The sequence below is a fragment of the Haemaphysalis longicornis genome, unplaced genomic scaffold, assembly GCF_048455015.1.
Source record: "Haemaphysalis longicornis isolate Haplotype H1 unplaced genomic scaffold, Haemaphysalis longicornis Haplotype H1 scaffold_6, whole genome shotgun sequence".
Taxonomy (NCBI): Eukaryota; Metazoa; Arthropoda; class Arachnida; order Ixodida; family Ixodidae; genus Haemaphysalis; species Haemaphysalis longicornis.
Genome location: NW_027526407.1, coordinates 113,899,841 through 113,926,890, shown reverse-complemented (window position 1 = coordinate 113,926,890; position 27,050 = coordinate 113,899,841). Strand labels below are relative to the sequence as shown.

Here is a 27,050-nt window from a genome sequence, read left to right as displayed (position 1 = left end):
GAGTGTCAAACAAACGAGCATGCGAGGTGCAAGAGGTGAACCACTGAGACAGAAAACCAGAATCGTAATACGTGCGCACACAAACACAAGCACTGCGGTGCCAAGGACACTTGGCTTATACATCTGTCAGACAGCAAATCTAATAACAGTTACAGCAGATGACATTAGCTGTGAATGGTGCTAGTTCAGCACTTCACAAGAATACCAAAGGATACTTGCATGAATGGCATTTGGTGATTGACTGAGTTCGGGGAGCACGTTCCCATTAGCTCCTGAGCAGAATGAGCTTCCTCCACAGCAGTGGTCTGTCACTAAACGTGGAATTTTAATAGTACTGTAAATTGAAGAGCGGTGTGTGTAAAACCTATCGGCAAATCAAATATTTTCCTTTGCACGTGGTTCATCATCCCCTTGCCTCCCAGGCTGATTTTGATGGGTGGAGCAGAGTTCGCCGTGGTTAAAACGCAGCTCTACCGTTTTTGCCAAGTAATGGCTTGGTTTTTGTGCCGAGAATGCCCAGTGAACACGCACACAATCACAGATGCCACTCTAGAATGCAGCTAGTGTCTGCTTCTTTCATTTTGTGAAAGTACACGCCTTTACCCTTTCCTCCACCCGCTCAGCGCCCCCCTCCACTTGGAACAAACGAGCAATTAGTCGCTTTCACAGCATGCAAACGCACAAAGTGCTCACTTCACCTTGGCTATAGTGAACTAGAAGACAGAGATGTGTCATCTTGGCCTGGTATTGGGGGGGAAAGTCCATTTTGCGATGAAAATTTTTGATGAGGAACTCGTACGATAAGCAGTGCCCTATAGCGGCCACTTCTCATTGGTCAGTTTTCCTGATTTAGTCTGTTGCAATCCATGTACATGTATTGCAATAAATAGCCCCATTTCTTTATTTGATGGAATAAAGGTTTATAAGCAACCTTAAATAACTCCGGGGTTTAAAACTTGGTGGTTGAAGAAGTTGCAGATGGCACTGGCTACAACAGGAGCTCACGAAAGAACTCCTGCATTACGTTCAATTTTTTGCACCACAAAAAGAACCCGCATTCTCGAAGGTCAGATTGACACTACAAAGAACGAGTCTTTTTCTGGATTTGACCTGGATGTCACGATCTAGACCCGCGTTCGTGAACCTGTGAGGGTAGGGGTACCCTCCAGCCGAGAGACGACATGCAGCGTGCTGGTGGTGACGGTGACTGACCCCCGAGCAGCCGTGCTCGGCGGTGTTTATTGCCCGGCCACCCACAAGGTTGCCCACCGAGCCTGGTGGGGCCACTGAACTTAGCGGCCAACGAATATCAGGGATGGGGGGCGCCACACACTTGTCACACTGGAGTATTGGAGATTTCCCTCTAAAATACACACACAGGGTGCGAGAAACAAACTTCCAAGAAAACAAGCTTGTATCACACACACACACACAGTAAACACCTATCCATTGCCGGAGACATGCTTTCAGCCCCAAAGTCAAGACACTATCGCCCTAAGTAAATACAAAACATTTCACAACATACTTGTGCAAGTGAGAGAGATATAGATAGCACTAAGTTCCTGCACTAGGCCTCGTGGCAAAAACGTTTTGCGCTTCAATTTCTGCATTTGAATGCGATTTATGCCTGAAGTTTGTTCGCAACCCTACAGTGCCTCAGATAGTGCTGTCATCGGCTTGACTTCCAAAAGCCCCAATGCTTACAGAGGCGAAATCCCGCTTAAATAGAAGCAATATGTTGTTAATTTAACCCTTTCAGGGTCACGGACGTACATGTGGACGTACATGTACGGCCTCCGCAAACACCTTCGAAATGGTCAATAACGTATATGTACATCATCGCTTGTATGTCTAAAAAGCGCGCCTTTTTCGCCAACTTCTCTTGCTTGGCATGTGCTGCCACACTGCGGAAATATGTCAAATTATTTTCTGGCGCCGATGGCTCTTCTTTTTATTTTTTTATTATTTACTTCAGCGGCGCGCCGGCTATTGCTTGCCCATCCGGTAACGAGGGGGCGCGCTGGGTATCACCCACCGGGCGCCCGGGTGCCTTTTGCTTCTTGCGCCTGCCACAGACCAAGGGCGCCTGCGAAACTGATGAGGCTCTTTCCTCCTTTCTTTTTATTTTATAGGAGCAGTGCACCGTCTATCACTCGCACATCCGACCGCATGCGCACGCGCGCTGCGGCTGGTTTTGGTATCGTCCTCCGGGCGCTTCCCGCTTCTTGCGCCCACGAAACTGATGTCTTTCGATTCACTCAAAAGGTGCCGGCTTGTTACTCTCTCGTTTTTATTTAGAATTTCTCTTGTGTTACTCATGAATAAACCACATGTATGTAACAACACAAACGATTTTTTTTTGTCACTTTATGGTCACCCTAAAAAAATAACGACAATTTTTTCTCGGAATAGATTCATCCGAAGAATTTAAATCAGCAATAACAAAAATCGACCCTGGGAGGTCGCATTCGGCATAAAAATTCGACCCTCAAAGGGTTAAGAGATGCCTCTTTCTTTTTTGACAATAAACCAGTTGTAAGTGGCACACCTTTTGTATTACTACACGTCTCTCCTCTTGCCTTTGATTGTTGCACCTAAGAAAAGCTACCCCAAGTACTGTATTCTAAGCAATCCATTTTTTTTTTTAGCCTTTGCTGCTTATTATGGTAAGGGTACGAGAACTCAAGCATGCCCACTTCCTTTTAACCTTTGCCTGGGCTAAAAAAATGAAAACAAAACAATACACAATATGCTTAATTAACTTGCCTCAGACAAGCATTCGCTTGTGCAGATGTCACAATCCATTGGGTCACTTTGCAACGCGCTGCCGTCAATTAAGCTGAAGCCTTGCTCGTCTTATAAAATGACAGCTTGATGGATACCTGATCTGGTAGCCATTTTTTTTTTGCCCGCTGAAGCATTTAAAGCGCTAATGAGCACAGTGCAGTGCCTTATGTCAAGCTCTAGACACAGATAATCAGCGTCCACTAAACACTGCTCGAGTGTAGTGTGCACATGCCATAATTGGCGCCACAACGTTGCTCTGCACCTATACAGGCCCCCAAGCCCTTGGTTAAACCTCGGTGACTTCCGTTGGACTTTACAACGAACGCAATTAATACCCCTGTCACACGGCAGACCTAATTACATTTACAGCAAATGTCATTCGCTCTAAATGTCATTAGTTCGGTGCTACACGAGAATACCGAATGACATTTGAGGTGAATGACATTTAGCGGCGAACTGAGGTCCCGGACCTCAGTTAGTGGCCAAATGAGTAGCCTCGACAGCAGTAGTGCGTCCCTAGACAGGAAAATTCAGTAACAAACCAAAGAATACTGTTTCTAAAAACTGTCAGTAAACTTATATTTTCTTCTTTGTATTGTTGTTCAAATAAAAAAAGACAATTCAAGTACTAACAAAAAAGAAAATCTCGCCCCCAATGTGCGCGCTACCCTAATCCGGATTTTTTGCAGACTTGTCTCAGCTTGTGATGTCTACTGACGTCAGCTAAATCAGTGGTTTTCTTGTTTTTATTTTAAAAAATATTTCTTTGTTTTGTTTTTAAAGAAGTAGTACGCGTGAAAACATTCTAGATGCACTTTAAATGTAATTTTGCGGTTTTGCGAGCTTCCTAATCGTCACCGCTATCACAATCAAATGACATTTGTTCCGCCGTGTAGACCCGCACGGCCGAGCCGAATGTCATTTACAGCTAATGTCATTCACTTTGAATGACATTAGATTTGCTGTGTGACAGGGGTATTACTCTGCTCAGTTTGTCGGCCACATCAGCCATTCATAACAAGCGTAACTTTTGCAGCAAGACCCAAACAGTCAACACATTTTATATTTTGAAACAAAATAGATGATGAGCATTTTTGATCATGGTGGTTAAACTTGGAAACACGTAAGCAAGTTTCTGGAGTGCTGGCTAACGACATTCAAATTGTTAAGACTAAGCTGGCAGAGGGCAGAGCATCTGTCACTGTGGTGAAGGGGTTCTGTGTTACCATGCTGATACAGTAAAGCCTCGTTACAAGAGACACTCAAGGAACCCGGGAAACATGTCTCTTGTAACCAAGGTCTCTTGAAACCCAAAATTCTAAATACTGTGAGGAATCGAACATGACCACTTTGTTATAAATCAGTATCAAAGTGTATTCAGACAGGTCGACAAGAAAAGTTTCACTCTGGCTTTTAAGGAAGTTATTCCTAGTAGTTTGAGGGACTGCAGATTGTATTAGCTTCCTTTCCAACTTTTGTACGTAAAAGCACTTCACTTTGCAAGCTTTATCCTGTTCTCGCAATACCGTTAAAGTGCTCCAAGACAATTGTCAGCCTTAACTACCGAGACTTTCTGTCCTACAGTACCCTCGTCATCCTACTCCTCTGGTTTGTCCTCTAGGGCACCATTTACTTGCACAAGGTCTGTAGGATCCTCGAACACACAGGGGCCACATCTGCAGACACGAACTCCTCAAAAGTTTCTGGAACCTCTGCGGTCTGTTGGATGCAGGCCCAAGCTTTATCTCAAGAGCCACACACACACACATTTTCCACAAGGTCCTTCATATAAGCCCCCCCCCCCCCCCCCCCCCCCCCCCCCTCATCGTGTCTCTTCTAAATAGACAGACAGAAGAAGAAGAGCGCGCTCACGTGACCGTAGAAGTTCATCGCGCAAGTGCGCAGCCCACCGCGCACCCCCGTCATCTATGCATGTGTCATGAACATCCATCCAACAAGGCCAGCTCCTTCGAGGTCGAAGATAGGGATGCACTTGGATGGACGTTCTTGACACATGCGTACATGACGGGGTGTGCGGTGGGCTGCGCACTTGCGCGATGAACTTCTACGGTCACGTGAGCGCGCTCTTCTTCTTCTGTGTGTATGTTCTGTTGCTGTTATCAAAATTCAGTTTGCGCCGGTCCTTCTCTGCTACGTCCTTTTGCGCCTTCTTTGCGGTGCTTACGGTGTTATAATGGAGTACCAACTAGCTTGTACCCATACGTTGTCCACTGCTGTAATGTAACGAAGTCGCCCTCCCACACGTTTGCTCTGTCCGCAGCTCCCTCACTGTACCCAATGACGGCCATGCCCTGTTTGCTTGTGGTTATATAACAGGAACTCTTGCTGTTATAAGAGGGCTCAACTGTATGTCAAAGGTCTACTGCCACTGATGAGGACCAATCCACACCAGAAGAAGCCAGCCTGCCAGCCAGAAGCCAGCAAGGCCTGCGCTGCCTTGCCAACAGCAGGAAGACCCTGCTACTGTTGAGACTACTCTGTTGAAACCTTGTTACCGTGACGACAAAGAGGTGATTGCAGGTTTTGTAGAAGAGGACGATGAGGAACGATGACTGCAACCAGACGTGTTCTGTGTGTTATCTAATGTAAATACGGTTCTTTTCCTTTACTGAATGAATGTGCTGCAGTTGCGACAAAGTAAGCAGGCGAGCAATAAGCAATCGCCCACCTCCTTATCCCCTTCTTGATGAGCTTCCCCTTGAGGAAGGGGGAGATGTGGGTGAAGGAGAAGCCGGAGTCCACCACCACGCACCCCATCTCCCGCACGTGCTCCCGCCGGTACTTGAGGGCACTCAGCTGGCCAGCTGTGGAATTATGGGTAAGGGGTCGATTGATTAGAAGAGGCACGGCAGAACGCTCCCTCAATTCAACAGTGGGAGAGGAGGTAGCTTTGAGGGAGCGACAAACCTTTTATCTACTTGTTCCAGCATAATAAGACTAGTTGTGGCACTACCAGCCTTTTTGCGCTTCCGTACTGTCTAAACTAGGATCCCTCAATCGGGGCTGTCATCTCACATTTGAGCCGGACTGGGAAAAGGGGGGACTACCCGCCACAGTGGCTCAGTGGCCAAGGCATTGTGCTGCTGATCCCAAGGATGTGGGTTTGATTCCCGGCTGTCGTGGCTGCTTTTCTAATGGAGGCAAAAAGCGAAAACACTCGTGTGTCAACATTGCAGTGCACATTAAACAACCCCAGGTGGTCATAATTCATCCGGAGCCCTCCACTATGACATGCCTCATCACGCAAGACAGCGCTTTCACAAATATAAACCCACAATTAAAAAAAAAAAAACATTTTTTTTTAGAAAAAGCAACTATTTCTTCTCATGAAAGCGACTAAATCTGAGACCAATGCTGTCACTCTGATAGTCTATATGCTAGTGACGCGTCCGCCTGTACTGAACCATTTCTGCGGTAGTGAAATTGCTCACGGCATTAAAAACCATACAACTATCGTGGAAGAATTCAACATGCTCATTCTTCTACAGAACTAGCCCCCACAAAAAAACATTGGTGCATCTTTGAGTGTTTCGCAAGATGTGTAGTGACTATAGCTTTCCATTCTATAAAACACATGTAGCGCTGGCCATCCAATTGACATTTGTGGTGGTATTGTCCACCACTTCCTTTGGGAAACAAATTTAGATGCCAAAGTAGCTTTTCTACAAACTGTATGCAGAAATAAATGTGACCAGTTTTTCCCTTGAGATGGGGACGTTAAAAAACCTGTGCACCTATCAACTTTCACTGGCTCAAACAGGGCCTTCAAAAAAAAAATTAATGATGGTACACCTGACTTACAGGCTACACTGAACTCCACAAAGACTCTTAAAATTATGGCACTGACACATTCCACCTGACGCTCAACTAGGCAGCCACAATCCGACAAAGTTCTTTCTTCTTTTTGTTTTTTGCGAAATACTAGAAACCTACTTTGTTGATGCAGCTCTAGCTGTTTGATGCTGAAATTATCAAGATCCACAAAGTTCACGTGATAGTGCAACAAACGTTTTGCAATATTGCAGTATCACTTTTTGTCAGAATGCAGATAACACTCACAAGCTGCCTCCAACTGCTTGAAAAATATCTGGCATGAAAGCACTGGCTGTGTGCATTGTAGTTGATTAAGGGGCAAATCCCACTGATTGCCGGAGAACTTCCGATGGTGTTGATTTCTAACGTGGTTCTCGCGCGTTTGGCTGCCTGGGCCATTTTTCATGACGTTTGCGCTTGCGCAGCCAATCATGTGAGACAACATGAGAAATCAACCCCACCGGAAGTTCTCCGGCACTCAGCGCGATTTGCCCCAAGGTTACCAGAAAACTGAGGCTACTGGCACCATGACATAAACGTGGACCCCCATTCACAAGCTCAGCAGTGCTTTTTCACTGTAGTTCCCTCCACAAGCACAGACAGATCAGATGCAACAGCCAGAAATATGGCAAAGCTACGAAAACAAGAAAAGGTGCTCGTAACATAGGGGCACAGCTCAAGTCAGAGTAGATTTCAACCCATATACACTTCAGCACAATATAGTATTGTTACGGTGTACTAAAAGAGAGAGGTGTGTCGTTTGGGGCTGATTAAGGGGGGGGGTCCCTTTTGCGATGAAAATCCCTGCTGAGGAACTCCTGTTGTAAGCAGCGCCTTTGGCCGCCGCTGCTTACCACTTGGTTTCGAAAGCTTTGTTTGTTAAAGTAATCCTTATCTATTACCATAAATAGTCTTATTTCTTCATTCCACGACATAAAGTTCTATAAAACCCGTCAAATAAAAATTTAGTTTGATACAAAAACATATAGGTGGCAACAGGAGTTCTCTCGGGATTGCCTGCTGCTCCATACAATTTTTTCATCGCAAAAGAGACCCGCGCTCTGTACTGGTTTTTTCCCCCAAAACGACACATTTCTACCTTCTAGCACACTGGGGTATTGTACTCATGACTGTATTGTTTTTTATAAACTGTGACGTCAACCAGCAACGGCAAAAAGGACGGCTAGGGCGCAAATGATACTGCTTCAGCACATCATAAGGCGGCAAATTTGAAACCAGTAAAGGAGAGTGCATTCAGTCTTCCTGCACCTTTCACTGCAAGTTTCGCGTTTCCAACTTGACATAGATGTGCATAATATCTGAATCAGGTATTCCCGAGTGTGTAATCCAAAGACAGGATAGGTTAATTTTGAGTGGTCAAAGAGTGTTTCAAGGAACCTTTAAAAAAAGGTAATTTTGAGGCTGAATGAAATATGAATTAATTGGGAAGCTAATAAAATACCAAACTGATGACATTTCACTCTACTGAGACATGCCAGTCACTTGAAGGATGTACCATAAAAAAAAAAAAAAAACTGGGAGAGGGAAAAAGAAAGATGGCAGCTAGCTGTCACAAACAAGAGGTTCATCTCCAAGTTTATCTCTCTAATGCGGCACACCAGAAATCGAAGTTCACTATCACATGCACATCATAAAGTCAGAAGCAACGGAATGCATGACACGGAATGCACACTCCCAACAGCTTAAGCGCAATGCTACTGGCAAAACTTGGCCATTTGTTTGCTGCTACCTCAAATGAAAGCAGCCCCTTTAACAGCAGTCACACAAACAGCGCGTCAGGCGCACTACATTACACCGAACTTGCAAAGTGTCTCCAATCAGAGGGCCTATGTGCCTACATTTGTAGTGTAGTGCCTAACGTAGGCAGCGCCACGCCTGCTTGTATTTGTAGACGTAAAAATTGAATAACTCTCTTATTTACGCACCGATCCTGATAATTCTTTTTGCGTCTGCATCTGAACGACATGAAGAACAGATGCAGGGCCAGAAAAGTACCCGTAAGAAAAGTGTTGCAGGGGCCCTTTTAAAAAACCCAGCAGCACAGGCAAAGAAAGAGGCCAGAAGCTTCAAACTTGCCATCTCTGCTTATACTACTCCTACAATAAACATTTGCTTTATCCAGTCACTGCAAAGATGACTGGGTGATACATTTAATTCAGTTAGCATGGTGAACTGTGCAAGTGTGCCAACACCTAGACCTTTCTTCAATTTGATAAAAAAAAAAAGCCAACAAGAGTTCTAACTTGTAAGAGAGACAAAGGAACTGACCAGTGGTGAGGAGGAGGGAGTGGAACTGGTACTCCTCGTAGACGACCTCCACTAGGCTCTCGCGGATCGAGGGAAAGTTGAAGTACGGCTCCGTCAGCACCATGCACGTCTCCTCAAACTGGCACTGCAACCGAATTAAGGGGGCGGGAGGAGGGGGGCACAGGAACCTTTCATCCCATAAACACTAACATACCTAGCATCTGCAAATGCAGCTTGCATGCCATAAATCGATTGTCAAGGGCTTTCTTTCGCTACAAAATGAAACGGGGAACAGGTTCACAGTGATCTCTGCTCCCTGGTGTGCTCTGCAAAAACAAATCTCCCTTTGTGGTCTGCTCTGGGCGTCTTTCATGTGACAGTGGGAGTACACAGCGGTTCATTACTAATCAGAAACTGAAGAAAGTTCTGTTTATTCAGGGTTCTCTACACTGAAGACTGTGTTTTGCCTAAAACTTTTATGAACAGAATGAAGACGCTTTGAAGATACTGTTCCACTCATGTGGCATTTCTAATTTCAGCAATTTTGAACGACAGAGTGCTCTGATAACATCGGAGGACACACAAGGCTGCACAACACTGTAATCACAGGGCAATAGTGTTCCGAGCGTCATTCTGATGTCTGTACATAGTGTAGTGTTGTTAACAAAAAACTGCTGCTATGTTTTCTTTCATGGGACAATGACGAGAATTTTCATTTTGAAGTCAGAAAGGAAGGAACCAGCAACAGTGCTTGTTTACCGATGTCAAGGTAGCAATTCCGCCAGCATCAGAAACAGTCTTCACACCCATATGAAAGGCAAAGTTGCCTACGGCATAACAGGACTAAGGCATGTAGACCACAAACAGCAAGTACTGCCTGCAACACTAAGGCAGAGGAAAAGTAAGAGAGCCCTAGAACTGGATGTCTCGAATTATGTCAGAAAAATTTACTTATATCTCTCTGGCTTTCCAGCAATTTGTGACCAACCTGCACCAAATCCACATGGAAACAGGCCATAAGCCTGAATCTCTTCTTTAGTTCCAGTGCCTGCAACTTGCGGAGAAAAAAACAAAACAGAAGAGGCACCGATGAAATATGCTCCCCTTCAATTTGTGACCATTTAGGGTAGGTGCCTGGTTTCAAACATGTCTGACGCTTTCCGCAGTGAAAAAAACTTCCCCTCCATGACTGTAATGGAAGGATGGAGCATGGTTCCTGGCTTCAATGTAATCAGCACACTGTTTGACTCTTGCCCCAAAAATCGGACACATTAATTCGAAGCTGCAGTACTGCACGGCCATAAGCAGTACCCATTGGCCATGGCAGCATTGAGGCCTTAGAACCCCAAGCATTTGTTCAGCCAACCGTGTGGCAGTTTGCACCTTTTGGCTTGGAGGGCTCAGCAGAGGATAGTGCAGCAATACGTTTTCATATACTGCGGGGAATTTTAATTTTAACTCAGGTCTTCTGTTTAATATTCATTAGAATTTCTTATTTAACCTGTTATTACTTGTGAGTAGACTTTTTGTTCAATGCCCGCCTCTGCCTCTGTGTCATCTGCTACTTTGCAGTCCTCTATAGAGAACGCCAACCCACTACATCGAAGTGAACATTCACGAGCTTAACTTTTTTCAAATAGAATTTCAAATAGAATGTTCCCCAAGTACTATCATACAGAAGAAAACCCATTACTAACACACACCATGAAAAAAATCCCCCCCCCCCTTTAGACGAACAGGTAAATGCAGGCTCTTTACAAAACAAAAGTTCTGTGAATTTCCATTCCATGAAGAGAAATCCGATCAACCTTGGAGCCTTGTTCGCATCCATCAGCAGCACCATGCCAAGATCACTATTTTTATGTACGAATTCCTAGAAAGAATAGTTTAAATGTTGTTCCACACTACATCTTCGTTTTTTACCATCTTGTGATTCAAAAATCCCACAATATAATTTATGGTCACAAAAAATATCTACAGTCCAGGCCCTAAATTGTGAAGTTAAGTAGCAGTAAACATGCCCAAAGTCATTCATTTACTAACAAATTGGAACAGCAAAGAAAAAAGAAAAATAACAGAAGAAAAAAATCTGGGCTTCAAGAGTACTCCTACGTTTCCAAATAGGCTCTAAGCAGGAGTAAGCTGAGAGCTTCACAAATACGCCAGAACTCTCCACAGAAGAACGTCGCTAACGTGTCTAAAAGAACAGTTGCCAATGGTACTTTGCTTTCCTTGCACCGGCACTTCACGAGAGCAGCATTATATCACACTCCCGTCACAGCTTCCAGTCGCCCAGTACAACGTGACGAGCAATCTGCTACGCAAAACAAACGTGCGATGTGCACGTGATGCAAGTGAGGTGCCCTGCTGACTCACATTGAAGACGTCCTTGCCGAACATGTAGTCCCACACCTGCTTCTCCACGTCCCAATTGACCAGGTAGCCCTGTGCAAAGGGGTGAGGAGGGAGAGATGGACAGAGAGGGGAGACCACTGCATTCATCATGGCTTCAACAATCTGCTTCCACATGTTAAAGCTACTCCAAAAGGCTACAGGCTAAATCTCAGGCACACAGACGTTTCCACTCTTTAACTCTGCAAGAAAAACAGCCGCAACAGCCAGGAAATGAAGCAATGAGGCATTGGTTCATTGGTTGTACTACACCTTAGCCACTAAGTGACTGAACCTTTCAAGAGTGTTCATTGGTGGGCTAGTTTGTGTTTAGACGTTTCACATGAACAGCGACCAGACAAGACAAGACAGCAACAGCATCGTCTGCGTCCCCTTTTTCCATTCTGCTGCTGTTCGCTGTGCGTGAAGAATGAAGCGAGAAACAGCGATAAAGGCCAACGGCAAGACAGTTGACTAGGAGGTGTGAAAAGCAGTCCCTGCAAGTATTAAACAAGTTCTTTAGCATGTAGTCACGGGTTTCATTTGGAGCTAAAAATAATGACTGGTCTTGTTCTTAAAGGAGCCACGAAGAGAAAATACAACTTCGTTTAATTCGAAAGAACTAGGATTCAGTATCTCACTCAGCTCCATTACAGCCACAAAAGATGTTTTTTTAACGAAAAAAAAAAGCAAGAAGTGTTTAGAAACTTTCAAATTTTGCGCCACAGTGACGTGTTATGAGCAAGAATGACATCATACGGGCCAACAATAAAACACAATTTTCAGTGCGTTAACTGCACGTTAGAATTTAAGTGATGCGGTCAAATGGAACTAGAGGCCCCATTACAGCCGTCCAGTCATGTGTCGTCGCGACAGGTCAGTTAGGCGGCCGCCAATCGCACAAACAAGGTTCCGTGATGTCATAGAAAAGTTGCAGGAAACTGGCTAGGGGGTCGCGACTGCTTCACATGTTTTCTTTCATATCTCCGTTAGTTGTTCGAAGATTGCGATGATATTGGTATCATTGTTATCCGGACTAAGCACTCTTTCTAATAAACCCAACTTGTATTTTGTCTTCATGGCTCCTTTAAGGCAAGGCTGACAGGGTGAAAAAAAAGCACCAAAAGTGCACTGTGACCTTGATTAGCACAGACTAGTTCCGAGACGTTTGCAATTTTGGGTGACTGGTTAGAAGTTGGCAGTGCAGGTGCATTGTAATTACAAAAACAAAAAAATAGTGGGAACACAGTTATTCTACCCCTTACCCTTTCTAAACAAAAATTCTCAGCACAGCTGGTCACCACTGAGAAATGGTTCAGACCTGCCAACAAACTGTTCCAATGTCATTTGTCACCATACTTTCTTTCTTAGAATGTTCCGCATTGATTTGCGAGAGTTGACAACATCTAAAAGGTAAGCAACTAATTTTGCAACAACTTTCACAGAGAGGAAAAAAAAAAAAAAAGGTGTGAAGATCAAACTCTATTACAGATAAGAGGCATTGTTAGAAAAGGATGCCGTCATTTAGATGTCGCCAATTAAAAGCGGGAGGCTGCAATATCAGACAATACTGGAACGTGAAACAGCTGATAGCCTGTGAACAGGGTAGAGCCAAAAACACATTCCTGTGGAAAAGTAAGGGGGGCGGGGCTCAGCATATATCTGAGCAGTAACTGCAATGCAATTGATAAATACATGCACACACGCACATATTTTAGATAAGATAGCAGCGACAGAACTACACATGTGAATGCAATGGTGTAACAGTTATTTAATAGTCCCACTGTTACCTTTAAACGCGTAAAACCTCTACGCTATGATTCCAAATTCCATTCCTTCACAGTCCACTAATTTTGGAACACGGCTCGTTGGTATGACCAACCACATTTTTACCGTACCTCACACAACCACCTATATTGTATCATTTAGGCTTCTCTAAAAAGTAAAGCCACAAACATAAAAACTCTACTCAATTCGCCTTCGGGAATCCATTCTAAGAACTCTTGCCAAAGTTTTGGCACTTGTATGCCTTCTGAAACAGGCCTCAGTGATTGCATCAAGCCGGAACATTTGGCCATAATACTGTGCAAATTTCTAGACTGAAGGCATATGCAACTCTAATTTATGGCCTAGAATGTTTAACACTACAAGCACATTGGAGAACAGGTGTTTTTGATTTTTTTTCCCCAGCACAGCTACCTAGACTCCTCATTATTTATTGTCTACAGTGGCCTCCACTTGGGACGACCAACACTGGACAGAATCGACATGTAGAGTGCTACGCATAAAGGCTTTTTAATATATGGGGCGAGGGGGAAATGTGGCCCAAATGCCATCCCCACTCAGGCATGTCTCCTCGCCAGGAGTTCCCTAGCATTGGTTCCTAGGGAAACTTCCCCCCCGAAATTCCCTCCCACTCCCCCTAATTAGGTACACCGGGAATTTCCCCGTAACAGGTCTCACCTTCTGGAAAGGCAGCAGGTAGAAGAGACCGGACATGTCCTTGCAATCATCCAGCTGGTCCCCAATGAACTGCCGCCGCCGCTCACTCTTGGCTTTGGTGATGCAGTTGGGAAGGATCCTGTCGTTTGCGAGAAGGGCACGCACAACACGTCACAGGGGTGACTAGGGTTGACGTCGCCCTACTCATCACAGGAGAGAAATTTGATAGCTTCGCTTGAACCTGAATGCCCGTGCTACACGAGCGTTTCAAAGGCCTTTGAGTCGAATGTCATTTGACTCAAATGCCACCTTTGAAGGAGCCATGAAGACAAAATACAAGTTGGGTTTATTAGAAAGACTGCTTAGTCCCGATAACAATGATACCAATATCATCGCAATCTTCGAACAAATAACGGAGATATCGAAGAAAACGTGTGAAGCAGTCGCGACCCCCTAGCCAATTTCCCGCAACTTTTCTATGACGTCACGGAACCTTGTTTGCGCGATTGGCAGCTGCCTAACTGACCTGTCGTGACGACACATGACTGGACGTCTGTAATGGGGCCTCTAGTTCCATTTCACCGCATCACTTGAATGCTAACGTGCAGTTAACACACTGAAAATTATGTTTTATTGTTGGCCCGTATGACGTCATTCTTGCTCATTACACGTCACTGTGGCGCAAAATTTGAAAGTTTTTAAATACTTCTTGCTTTTTTTTAGTTAAATAAACATCTTTTGTGGCTGTAATGGAGCTGAGTGAGATACTGAATCCTGGTTCTTTCAAATTACACGAAGTTGTATTTTCTCTTGATGGCTCCTTTGAGCGGCTACACGTTTTCGAAAATCTTTCGGTTAAAATTCCATTTGAGTCAAAGGAGCACCACCAACGACCTATGCAGTTCTCAAAGCCCTTTGAAACGAAAACGGTTGTACTCTCGGGCACATTTTCTGCCCGCCGTAATTACAAAACAATTATTTACGAGTAAAACTTGGTGTTTAAAGTGCACGATCTCCATAATTTTTTACTCGTTTTTGTTTTTCCTCGCTCACTCTACGATTACGAGGGAACTTGGAACTACTCTAAATATCGCCGGTGCCAAAAAAGAAATGGGTGTTAGCACACGCTTTGTGCGTGTTTTTAGATTGTTATCAATTTGATCTCTTTTGCCCATTTCAACTGTAAAATTAATTTTTTGTCAAGAACGAAACTTGCAGCAGTGGTGACGCCAAAACCTGACTGGTGAACGCTGGAACGTCTTTCAACTGTTTTTGAGAATTGTCACGTAGATCTGCGGAACTCCTTCCAGTTCGAATGGCATTTGAAATTTCAAAGGCTATTCGATTCAAATGTCCTTTTAAACGCTCGTGTAGCACAAATATAAGTTTTATCTTTTTGGTTGTTCCGGTAACGGAGGTGGAAAGTACAGCAGACACTTGCTCATTAGGTACGTGTGGATGGCGCTTGCAACAATCTGCACGGCTCACATGTTGTCATATTTGTTCTGAAGTGGAATCTTTGAGATACTAAAAATGCAACAGAAAAGTGCCACCAAAAACATATCCCCCACTCGTTAAATAGGAAAATCCTACGTCAATTGGGTGAAAGTTAAGGGCTGGAAGGGGAGTTGGCAAAATAGCGAAATGCGAAGCGAAAACAGGCGATATATTTGACGTGCTCTCTCTATTGGGGTTCACAACAGCGGCTTCCCAACAAAACATACGCGATGTCACTGTTTATCCAACACTGGAAATTGTGTCTCCATGCCCGAACTTTCGTGTCATGGTTTTCTTCACTGTTTGCTGTCTCTAAACCACGACGAGCGCTAAAATATCTTGTTTACGCGCACTTGACAGATTACAACGTGGGCAGATAACCACAGCTCACACACAAGAGGTGTTGAAGTGAACCGGGCAAGTTGAGACTTTTACGTTCCACGCTGGAATATTGATCTAAATATTGATCTAAAAAACACGTCACGACGGATGGAATTTTCGAAGTCTGAAACAAACGACGACAATCGCCGAAATAAAGTGCCAGTGCAAACATGGCAATGATGATCTTGATTACATGACAACACGGCAAGATTAATCGAAATTGCGACTATTGCCATTAACCTCATCAGCAATAGTTTGCCACTCAAGGCTCAGTGAATACCGCCTCAACTGCTATGTTCGGGGAGTTCTGACACCAAGTCCGGATAGAATTACAACTGCGATGTAGCAGTTACAAGGCGACAGTGCGTGGAATTCGTTGTGAGCAATGGCCGGCTAGAGCACTGATGTACAGGGCATTAAATAGATGTGCATGCGATTTTATTGAGGCCAACTTGGTAACCAAACCACATGAATACGCACCTCGGAGCATTTTGAGTTGTGAAACCGGCTTTTATCGAGCCTCCGCCGTTGTCAACCACTAAACAGTGGGCCGCCATTAAAACGGCATGCTAGTGGTGTACATTGTTGCCGATTCCAACAAATATTGCCGCTGAATGCAGTACTAAACATACCCTGTCACTTTATTGGTCATGATAAGCCCCTTTTCATTTTGCTTACAGTGTTTAAAACAACGATCTATGTGCTACGTCACAACTTGATTGAATTGTGGGTAATTTGTTTTAAGTTGACTTGTGTATTCAAGTACAACCATGCTACAGAGGGCTTTTTTGCACTTTTTTATCAAATTTTAAACTGATAACTACGTAGGCTCATCAACTGCTTAATTACGAGCATGATAAGGCCGCAACAATTACAAAATGTTCTCGTATCGAAACCGAAACAAAATTCAACCTATAACAGTCACGTGACAAAACCCACCAATCACAGCGTAGGGAGTGGCCCGCAGGCTACGATTGGTTGTCGACCCACGTGTTGAATCGGTCGTTCGAGTAAAAACAGGCAAAATCCGGTCACGTCAGTTATTCTGGCCGTTGGACCCACTCTGTAGGCTCCTACTCCGCGCCAGGCTCGTTCACCGTAGACCTCATTGTCTTCCTCGGGTTTTAAGCTCTTCCAGATCCAACATGCGGGAAATCGTGCACATCCAGGCTGGCCAGTGTGGCAACCAGATCGGCGCCAAGGTAAATATCGCCCGATTTCGTGCTTTATTTTCTGAGCTCTGGCGTGTTGGTGCGAGGCGGCGCTGTTAGGCTTAGCCGAATGTCAAATTCGCGCTCATGACCACGTCCCATCTGCAGCTGTCATTGCTGGCGCCTTATGTCGTCCAGCTAGTGCACGCTGTTTTCGCGGTCGCCTGTGAGCGCGCATTTCTGTTCGCCGTCTCGTTAACAAGCCCTCCAAGACGAAATGAAGCAATGCCACGCCCGTTAACAATGCCGGCGCGATGACCCGATTCTGACCGTTGCAGTCAAAGCCGGCTCATGGCCGTGACGGCGGTTAGTTTTCGCTAACGACGTGTTCTGTGCCGAGCAACTTTTAAAGTCGCAGTGACAACTTCCTCTGATTTCACCTGCGCCGTATCTTTCGCGTAGCAGCAAGGCCTAGTGGTTTTGCTGCACGGCGAGGCAACGTTTGTGGACCGTGCGAATCGTCGTGACTCGGTCGTGTCCTCATTTACGCCTTTTGCTGCTTCTTAGGGCAGACTAATAAATATTCGTCATATTTGGGCCCCCATTGCCGCCTCCTGCATGCCGTATCCTCTCGCGTTATTCCAATGCCGGTTTGCAAACCGCTTCACGCCTCTCGTGGTTGCATGAAAACAGTTGCAGAAAAACGTGCCCGTCTACTCCGCTCTGCGTAATCTTTCTAACTGGTCGCGAATAATTAGCCTCTCTGAAAAGCGGTTTCCGCTTTTTCGGGGCCGAGATAGTGTCTTGTTTTCCGTTTCATCGGCCATTGCGGCTGCCCGGGCATATATCCTTGTCGGGCGTCCATTTTGTCCCGCCGTGTCTGCTAATTTTGAAACGCCCCCGTGCTGGCATGTCCTTACAAGGATATTCGTTGTGGGTGTTAGTTCACACGTTTGTACGACGTTGCCTTTCTTGGCGCGTTTTCAATTTCCTTCTCCGCGGCCGAAAAGGCGCGTTCGCCTACTGCCGGGAAACTTCGAAGCACGGCGGCCATTGATTCGTCTTATCGGGTCGGCGTTGACCAATGGGCGTTCGAGGCTCGCCCTTTTGAATTTGAGTTACCCCGCTCGCTGCGCTGGCGGCCGTTGGCAGCGACTGCGCTATTGTTTTAATTGTGTACGCCGCTATTGCAGCAGTTATCGGTTCCTTTCTTTTTTTAAACCGAGCGCTGTTTCTAGGCCACGAGGCTTGAACATTGTTGCTCTGAATTGCGCATCGCTTTGTCACGTAGGCGCTGCCGATAAAAAGGTGTACGCCGGCCGGCGTGCAGCTCTTATCGGAGGAATTCGCACGTTGTCGGCACCTGCCATTAGGTGATAATTTAGTTCGTCAAATACAATTGTTTCGGCGACGGCGTGGTTTCGTTAACGTCAAAGTGAAGGCCGTTGAGGAAGAAATATGCGTCAGCCGTGTTTTATTATCGATCGCAAGGTCGCTTCGTTTATGTGACTGCGGGTAATTAGATTGCGTCAAGTGGTTATCCCGCGAGGATGTAGGCGTTCGTAAATTTGCCTTCGGGTAATAATTTCTAGTTTTCTTTGTCAAATCTCTTCCGGCCTCAGGAATTTCAGTAGTGTAGTTCTAATGACAAAATGCTTTCGTTGACATGTGGCCAATCGCAGGTGTTTAGCCGTTTGAGTAAAATCGAGTCTGGCTGCTCACGCCGTAGGTTGGGGCGGGCGTGTCCATTCAGCTGCCGAGATAGTACGAGTCTTGGAGACTCGTACTAGATAAGCCCCAGCTGAACTGAGGAGCACACTGATTTGATAGGCAGTTTGGCTTGGCTGACTTATTGTATTGGTATGCTAAAAGTTTTGTCGCTGCTTTTTTTTTTTTTTTCGGATTTTGAGCTTTCCCTTGGCGATTCCCCTGCAGTCTTTTTAGCAAATTGCGCCTTCACACTCGGGTGCCCATTTAAACCTCTTCCCCCGCCCTTCTCCTTGTATGCAGTTCTGGGAGGTGATCTCTGATGAGCACGGCATCGACCCCACTGGCAGCTACCACGGGGACTCTGACCTTCAGCTCGAGCGCATCAATGTCTACTACAATGAGGCCTCTGGTAAGTGCTTAACGCTTTGCCTAATTAGGGATTTACATTTGCTTCCCTGGTATATTCCTACCCTCGGTTACAAATTAACAGCAATGGCCTTATCACAACCAGCTATGCACACAGTGCAAGGAGTCCGTTATTGCGGGTATTTTGAGCAGAGTAGGAGTAACTGCAAAAGTAAAGCCACTGCACTTGCTGTTCTTGCAAGCATAAATTTTTAAATCAAATTTTGTGAGAAAAGCTGATCTTGTGCAGTAAGCACTATTTTTCAAGACCACGAGTATTTCAATCACCGGTTTGTCGCTTCGACGAAAACATGTCATTGTAACTTTTATTGACCATAACTCTTACTGACCAGCTATTTATGTACTGATGGCGCGAGTGTTAATCTAACGGTCTTGGCCTACTTTGTGATGGTTTGTACCACGCTTGCTGCTGTCGAGATTGCCTGCTTTGCCGAGATTCGTATATTTATATGGCTACTCTAGCTCCCTTATTTACATTGTCAGTGCTTGCAGCAAGCGCCTGTGTGTTATTGCGCTGACCGTGCCTCTGTTGCCTTGTTGGAGGAGGCAAATACGTGCCGCGGGCCATCCTGGTGGACCTGGAGCCTGGCACCATGGACTCTGTGCGGTCCGGACCCTTCGGCCAGCTCTTCAGGCCTGACAACTTTGTCTTCGGTACGGCTTTTCATCTTTATTCTGTCCTTGGGAGCTTCCCCGGGATGGAAGCTGGGGACATTCAGAAATTTGACTATCTAATGTCCTTGGGACTTTTCCATGCAGGCCAGAGTGGTGCCGGCAACAACTGGGCCAAGGGCCACTACACTGAGGGCGCGGAGCTCGTGGACTCTGTCCTCGATGTGGTCCGCAAGGAAGCCGAGGGGTGCGACTGCCTGCAGGGCTTCCAGCTCACCCACTCCCTCGGAGGAGGCACCGGCTCCGGGATGGGCACCCTGCTCATCTCGAAGATCCGGGAAGAATACCCCGACCGCATCATGAACACCTTCAGCGTAGTCCCCTCTCCCAAGGTCTCGGACACCGTTGTGGAGCCCTACAATGCCACCCTGTCTGTTCACCAGCTGGTTGAGAACACAGATGAGACCTTCTGCATCGACAATGAGGCCCTTTACGACATCTGCTTCCGCACGCTGAAGCTCACCACGCCGACCTATGGTGACCTGAACCACCTCGTCTCGGCCACCATGTCGGGTGTCACCACCTGCCTCAGGTGCGTCCTTCAACAGATGCTTCCTCTGGTTCCCTGCTCCTTTCTGAATTTTGATGTCCACTTAACTCTTTCCATTCTAATGCGTGCAGGTTCCCTGGACAGCTCAACGCTGACTTGCGGAAACTGGCAGTGAACATGGTTCCATTCCCGCGTCTCCACTTCTTCATGCCTGGTTTTGCTCCGCTGACCGCCAGGGGATCGCAGCAGTACCGGGCGCTCTCTGTTCCCGAGCTCACCCAGCAGATGTTCGACGCCAAGAACATGATGGCGGCTTGCGACCCCCGACATGGCCGATACCTCACCGTGGCGGCCATCTTCCGTGGTCGTATGTCCATGCGGGAGGTGGATGAGCAGATGCTCAATGTCCAGAACAAGAACGCCTCGTACTTCGTGGAGTGGATCCCGAACAACGTCAAGACTGCCGTCTGCGACATTCCACCCCGGGGCCTGAAGATGTCTGCCACCTTCATCGGCAACAGCACTGCCATCCAGGAGCTGTTCAAGCGAATCTCCGAGCAGTTCACCGGTATGTCTTGGTTTTCTCAGAGCGGCTGTGCGGTGTGCTTAAGTTCGCTATTTGGACAGTTTTGCATCGTCCAGTTCTTCCACTCTTCAGTATAACTTGTCTGTGCAAAGCCCTTGTAGGTGCACACTGACTGGCCATAATGCAGCAGCCAAAAATGCCTGCTGCACTAGTGATTTACACCATTAAAAGGAGTTTTCAGTGTCTATTACACCTTAGTGAACATGACTCCTTTGCTTGAGTGTTGGACAATTACCTGTAGGGGTTATTTTAGTGCTTGCTAAAATCATTTGAACCCATTTTGTCTACTCCCTACCCCCTATCCAATAAAAATGGCTGAGCACTGTTCAAAATAGTGTTCTTGTTTATGCTGAGCTGTAAGGTTGCAATTGACAAGTTTTTGGGAGGGTGTTAAAGTTTTCCTTTTGGGTGTCTTTTTCAGTATAAGAGTGCGTTTGCAGTGCTTGGCTATCTCTTACCGCTCTCTTTTTCCTTTTGCGCAGCCATGTTCCGGCGCAAGGCTTTCCTCCACTGGTACACCGGAGAGGGCATGGACGAGATGGAGTTCACTGAGGCAGAGTCCAACATGAACGACCTGGTCTCCGAGTACCAGCAATACCAGGAGGCAACTGCCGATGAAGAGGGAGAGTTCGAGGATGAGCCTGAGGCCGACGCAGAGGCCTAAACACAACCACGTTCCACTTGCCCCTGTTCTTTTTTTTTTTTTTTTTTTTCGTTCTCTTTACCCATGTTCTAGTTTGAGGCTACTTTCTTTTTTCTAATTCCCTGTGTTCCAGTTTGATTTTGTTCCCACTGTACATTCTTTTTTGGAGTTTTGTTTCGTCTGTTTCCTGCCCCCAATTTTCCTAGCCTCTTCCCATTTCTTGTCAATAAATTATTTTGTTCCACCACTTTGCGGTGTTGGTATCTGTGTGGCCATTGCATGTTGATGGCAGGAGACTGGAATGTTCTCATTAACCGCTCAGGGGGCAGTCTTCTATACTGCTTGCCTGTGTAGACTGGTTCCTTAGGTGCTTCCAGAAAATTGCCTTAGATACCTATCCAAGGGTATTCATGAATAGTTAAAAGGCATGAATAGCATGTAGCTTAGCATTTGGCTTTCTGCTAAATTTTCTGGTGTGGCCATAAGGCTCTTTTTTGAATTCAGCTGGAAAGGTTTTCTGAGCAATGTTTTGGCCAGTGTCGTGCGCATATCGCCAGCTGGTCCTTGCATGTACAGGCGGGCTTCGTGGTCATGGTTTGCATGCTGGTGGACATTTCAGTCTGTCTCGTGGCCAATGTAACAGGACTGCTGTTCGCTGTGGTCGAGCGGTTTAGGCTCGTGTGCTTGTAACATCCATGATGCGGGAAGGAAACGCATGGCCTGATGTGTGCTAGTACAAAGCTTGAATGCTTCCAAGTTTCAATCAGCTAATTGGCTACAAAGTATGCTCTATTGCAAATTAGTATCCTTGAGAGTGGAAGGATGCACGATTTTCGTCGTGATTTCATAGAGGAGAGATTGTTGCACAGTTTTACTGGGTGACCATCCCACTGTTTGTTCCAATACCTGTGTGCAGCACAGTGATCCACACGAGCACCTGTTCCTCTGGACACCATGGTGGCCATGTAAATGATTGCTTGCCCAGTGCAACACTTCTCTGAAGATGGCTTTTTTTTTCTTTTTTTTTTGAAAGATAGTTATCAGCTCTGCAGAACAAATTTACTTGGAGCCTATTCTGTAAAATTGATTGTGGGGTTTTGCATGCCGAAGCAACATCTGGGCTAGTTTCACCGTAATGGACTGCTCTGGATGAATTTCTGTGACCTGTTAACATGCGCTGATATCTCGCACATGTTGAGCTTTTCACCTGCATCATAAAAGCAGCCACTGCGGCTGCAATTGAAACCCGCATCCTTTGGGCATAAGACCTTATGCGATGAGCCACTGCAACACGTGCACTCTTTAAGATGGCGGTACGCTTATGGTCGGAACAGTTTGCAAAGTTGGATTTTAGCCATAACTGTAGCTGTTTTGTTTGCAAAAACTGAACATTCGCACTGTGTTCTGTAGGTTGGCTGACTGGGACCCCTGCAACAGGCCAGCCAAAAGTGGTCGCTGACAAACAGGATCCAACTCTGATTGGTTACGAGTTGTTTTTGCTTCACTTATCCAAATTGCTTGAGCTTGGTCTTCACAATGTCCATTCTAATCTGACCCCCCAGGCATATATTGCAAGCAAAGAAGGGGACCTGGTCCTGCATTGTACGTCACACACATGCATGCCCATAGTCTAACAGTTTTTCCCGGTGGTGCTTGTCGGCCATTTCACTGTGGATGTCGTCAAAGTAGACAAGAATTTGGCCTACTCGACCTTCGTGGCTTTTTTTTCTTTTTCGCGTCCTGATATGTGGTCGCACTCGAGCTGCCCCAGCCAACGCTCTCTGGATGAAAAAGCCCAGCCGTGCACTGACGGAGCCTCCTAGTCTCCAGTTTTCTGATTAACGCATGCATATTCCTTGCTCTTTTTTTTTCAACCTCTATTTCTTTTTCTGCATAGGACTTGGGAAACACAATGTGCTGTCTAGCTTTGTGCTCCTATACACCGAGATAAAGTTTTCTTGACAAGCAGGCATTGACACCGCAGCACTCTTGAACGTAGTTTGCTGACCTCATGCAAGTTCTGCATTTATTTGCGATACTGTAGACCAGAGCAAGAGGGCATTGGTGTTTATATATACAGTCGAACACGGATATATTGAACTGCGAGGGGATCACGAAATAGTTCGATATATCGATAATTCGAAATATGAAATATGCCCATCTTAAGCGTATCTGAAAACTCCGCACATAACTGAGAGCTTTTCAAAATCGCTACAAGCGGTACCTTACCGATTTGTTCCGCAGAGCACGGTAAATTCAAAGCCACACCGCTGCGATAACGACAATTTAACACTCACAAAAAATCTGTAAGCTTCGCTTGCTTCTTCTGCGTCATAAGGCTGCTCTAAATCCAAAGTCTTCCGTTTTTCCATGACCATGGCTCCGAAACGCGGGCCGTGGACCAAAACACGTAACACGCCACATGGGTCCCCTACACGATCAACCACTGAAAACCGCTCCAGCATGCAGAAAAAATGCCAGAAACCGAGCGCGGCAGGAGAAGTCACCATCCTCATCACATCCACGCCATCAGGAGAAGTGCACTTGCAGGGGCACTTGGAGCGCAGCGTTTGATATATCGAATTTGCCCGTGATCGAGAGTTCGATATACGCGTACAACAGCGCTATACTTTTGCAAGGGATTTCCAAGGGGGTGTTCAGACAGTTCGATATAGACAATAATTCGATATATCCGTGTCCGACTGTAATCACCATGCTACGTTCTTACATCAAGCGTACATGCTGCCTGTAAGCATGCTAGTAGTAGACAGTACCTCTTATAAACAAAACGCTAATTTCAGTCATACGCAAAGCACTGGCTGAATGCATGCCAAAGTACACACAAGCTGCTACCTGCAAGAAAAAAAATTATTCATTTTTTATTTATTTACTCAAAGCAATGCATTAAAGAGAGGAGTGATAAAAAAACGTTTTACAAACAATAGAACAAGACGGAGCAACATCAAAAAGGGCACGCATGTATGGCCATCTTGAAGTTAGTCGTGTCGATTGATGCGATGGAAACTGGAAGGTGGTTCCAGTCCGAGGAAGTTGTGGGCACGAACGAGTTAAAATGAAGATTTGTCCAGCTGCTTGGAATTCCAACTTTGAAGTGATGATCGCTGCTGGATGAAATGTAGGATGGTGGCGAAAAAAGCAAGTTACGTACTTAACGAAGGCATACAACGATAAATCTTGTGGAAGAGGCACAGGTGTGAAATTTTGCGGCGAAGTGATAAGCTGGCTGGATTTCATGTGTTTGCTCGTCTTACAGGAGTAATTTCACAATGCGGCACGATTTTGGATGGATTCTAAGCTTCTGATATGAATGTTAACCTGTGGGTCCCGTACAGATGACGAGTATTCAAGCTTAGGCCTTTACTAAAGTTTTATAAAAAAAAAAGTCAACTTATTGGTGCAAGAGAGAAGTTGCATCGTAAAATAGTATGGTTAGCATTATTTTTAATAACGTCAATGTGAGTCTGCAATGAAAGGTCGTCAGAAATTGTAACACCAAGATATTTGGAACAGGTAACTTTAATTTGCTGAGGGAAAAATTATTCAGTACGTAGTCAGAACAAATATCGCAGGTTCGATGTGAAACTCATATTCTTGCATTTAGAAGAGGTTAGGTTCATTAGCCAAGTATTGCACCCAGAAGAAATATCTATATCAAACTGAAGTTGGTCGGCGGGGCTTTTAATTTCCCGATAAATCACACCGTCATCTGCAAACAACTTTATGTTAGAGGAAATGTTATTAGGCAGTCATTAATGTAGATTAGGAACAGTAAAGGACCAAGAACGGATCCTTGCGGGACACCAGAAGTTACAGGAGAGGAAGAGGAGTTGCATTCATTAGCAGTTACATATTGGGAGCATTCTGTGAGGAAGCTTTCGATTCATTTTATGATGTCAGTATCAAGATTAAGTTTACCTAATTTGAACAGTAGTAGTTTATGACATACGGTATCAAATGCTTTGGCAAAGTCCAGAAAAATACAGTCAACACTTTGAGATCTAAATCGGGGAGTGCGTGATAACAAACGCAAGTGCACCGTGCATGGTAAACCCACTGCAGCTTCTGAAGTGCCGCAGTGCCAATGCCTGCTTAATTGTCAAAAAGCTTTTTATCTCCCTGTCTCCCTCCCTGTGTGCTGTCAAATAGACAACAGTTCGTCGTTTTTATTATGTCCCATACAAAAACAGGATGACGTTGTAGGTTTTTTTTTTTAAAAAGACAAATTGCTGCATCAGTTATGAGAAAACCAGAGCGGCAAAGGGGGGGGGGGGGGGGGGGGAGGGCCGGGGGGGGGCGTCGCCATCACCCAGCCACTGATCTTCCTCCGCGAACACTATGTAGCTGGGCTTTCTGATCTAGAGAGTGTTCACTTGTGCAAATAGAGCGCGACCACGCTATCGGGATGCGAAAATAGAAGCAGGAGGGCGGAGTTCGCCTGACGCATATGCCCAATGCCGAGAAGATAAAGCGGTGCTGCCCCAAAAGAATCCTCATCTTGCCGTTTGTCCGCACGTCACTAGAGCAATGCGGGAAAGCCCTTCGCCGGAAGCGGGAAGCGCCGGTGCATGTTCTTGAACTGAAATTTTTGACTTGTTTTATTTTAATCAAAATCGAACCGAATATTGCGTTATCCACTTCGATATTTGAATATTCGAAGTTTCTAATATTCGCGAACCCCCACACTGCAGCCATTTCCAAGGGTGCAGGGCAGCACGTATGACTAACCTTTTACTAGTGTTTTGTTCGATATCAGACGCGGATGTTTGCTTCGTCACGGTTTAAAAAAATTACCCCGAGAGTTACAACTCCACCCTTTCGAAATTGACAAGTTTAACACATCTCGCAATAATATTGAAGGGGCTATAAGCTACGCAGTTTTAAACATTTTCATACTACAAAAGTGCTCTTAATACACAGTCTTGAATAGCAAGGAGCTTAAATTAATACCACCCGCTACGTCCTCCCCTGAAATTTCCGAGTTCATCAAGTATGGCGTGGGGAGAGGAGGGGTATTCAGAGTATCCTGACTCTGCCCACCATCACACTCGTCGAAATTTCATGTTTGGAGCCTTACTGACCTGTGCTCTTATATTTCACCCGAGTGTCGGCACGATTCGTTTCAAGATGTGGTGGGTCTTAGCCAACACCACCTAGATCTAGGCGGTGTTGTCTTTGCACGTGGTGCCTGGGGCACAATGACAGAAAGAAGAGCAAAGCACAGTTCATGCTGGTTTATATGACAAAAATGCAAGGGTTCTCAAGAACTTTCAAGGCTATCTGAGTGGATTTTCAAGGACCTCGCTGTCTGTTGAAAAAATAAGACCGATGTTCAGGGTAAAATGGAGGAGTGAAGTAATGAGAAATCGGCAAAAAATGGGCACAGTGATGGAGCCAACATTTCAACTAGAGGACTTCCATTTTGACAGGTCCCGTTGTTAAAACGATCGCTCCAGCGACATTTCCTTCATTGATAATTTCTCACCATTGTTTGTTACAGTTACACAGATAAGCAGCTAGTTTTAGTGTGTTACAAATTGCCAGACTTCATTCGCTAAAGATCAACCAAGCGAAAATCCTCACTCTGTCATTTTGTAGCCTGCACGTTGCTTTTATGCTTACGGAACAGGAAAATTCCCGAAATTCAAGGATTTACAAATTTCAGGAATTTTCAAGGCCTTGAAAACGATCTTTCCAAATTCAAGGGTTTTCAAGCTAGGTTTTCAAATGATCCCTGGCAAAGTGAATAACAGG

The 27,050-nt window shown here is 45.5% G+C and overlaps 2 protein-coding genes across 3 annotated transcripts in view; one reads left to right on the top strand and one right to left on the bottom strand.

Annotated features, from left to right (window-relative positions):
- Positions 1–16,230, bottom strand: part of LOC144141126 (actin-related protein 6-like) — a 46,550-nt gene extending 30,320 nt beyond the window's left edge. Inside the window, exons 1-5 of the mRNA XM_077672654.1 lie at positions 16,081–16,230; positions 13,744–13,861; positions 11,266–11,334; positions 8,911–9,034; positions 5,477–5,612 (exon numbers count right to left, since the gene is read on the bottom strand). Of these exons, the coding sequence (XP_077528780.1) occupies positions 5,477–5,612; positions 8,911–9,034; positions 11,266–11,334; positions 13,744–13,861; positions 16,081–16,157 (524 nt within the window). The 5' untranslated portion in view covers positions 16,158–16,230. The remainder of the gene's footprint in view (positions 1–5,476; positions 5,613–8,910; positions 9,035–11,265; positions 11,335–13,743; positions 13,862–16,080) is intronic.
- Positions 16,231–16,623: 393 nt separating this feature from the next.
- LOC144141125 (tubulin beta chain-like) lies at positions 16,624–21,525 on the top strand. 2 transcript variants are annotated; one of them, XM_077672652.1, is made up of 6 exons: positions 16,624–16,802; positions 18,762–18,870; positions 19,431–19,541; positions 19,647–20,091; positions 20,181–20,617; positions 21,118–21,525. In XM_077672652.1, the coding sequence occupies exons 1-6, from the start codon at positions 16,746–16,748 to the stop codon at positions 21,297–21,299; spliced, it is 1,341 nt and encodes a 446-aa protein (XP_077528778.1). In that variant the 5' UTR covers positions 16,624–16,745; the 3' UTR covers positions 21,300–21,525. The 2 variants fall into 2 exon arrangements, with proteins under 2 accessions (XP_077528778.1, XP_077528779.1); XM_077672653.1 differs by having other exon boundaries at positions 16,635–16,802; positions 19,434–19,541.
- Positions 21,526–27,050: the final 5,525 nt, after the last annotated feature.

What these genes read in the sequence shown, in the direction of transcription:
- LOC144141125 (XM_077672652.1), top strand. Translation starts at nt 16,746, where the DNA reads ATGCGGGAAATCGTGCACATCCAGGCTGGCCAGTGTGGCAACCAGATC. An exon ending in GCAACCAGATCGGCGCCAAG is followed by an intron (nt 16,803 to 18,761) that starts GTAAATATCGCC and finishes CCTTGTATGCAG; the next exon opens with TTCTGGGAGGTGATCTCTGA. An exon ending in GCCTGACAACTTTGTCTTCG is followed by an intron (nt 19,542 to 19,646) that starts GTACGGCTTTTC and finishes TTTTCCATGCAG; the next exon opens with GCCAGAGTGGTGCCGGCAAC.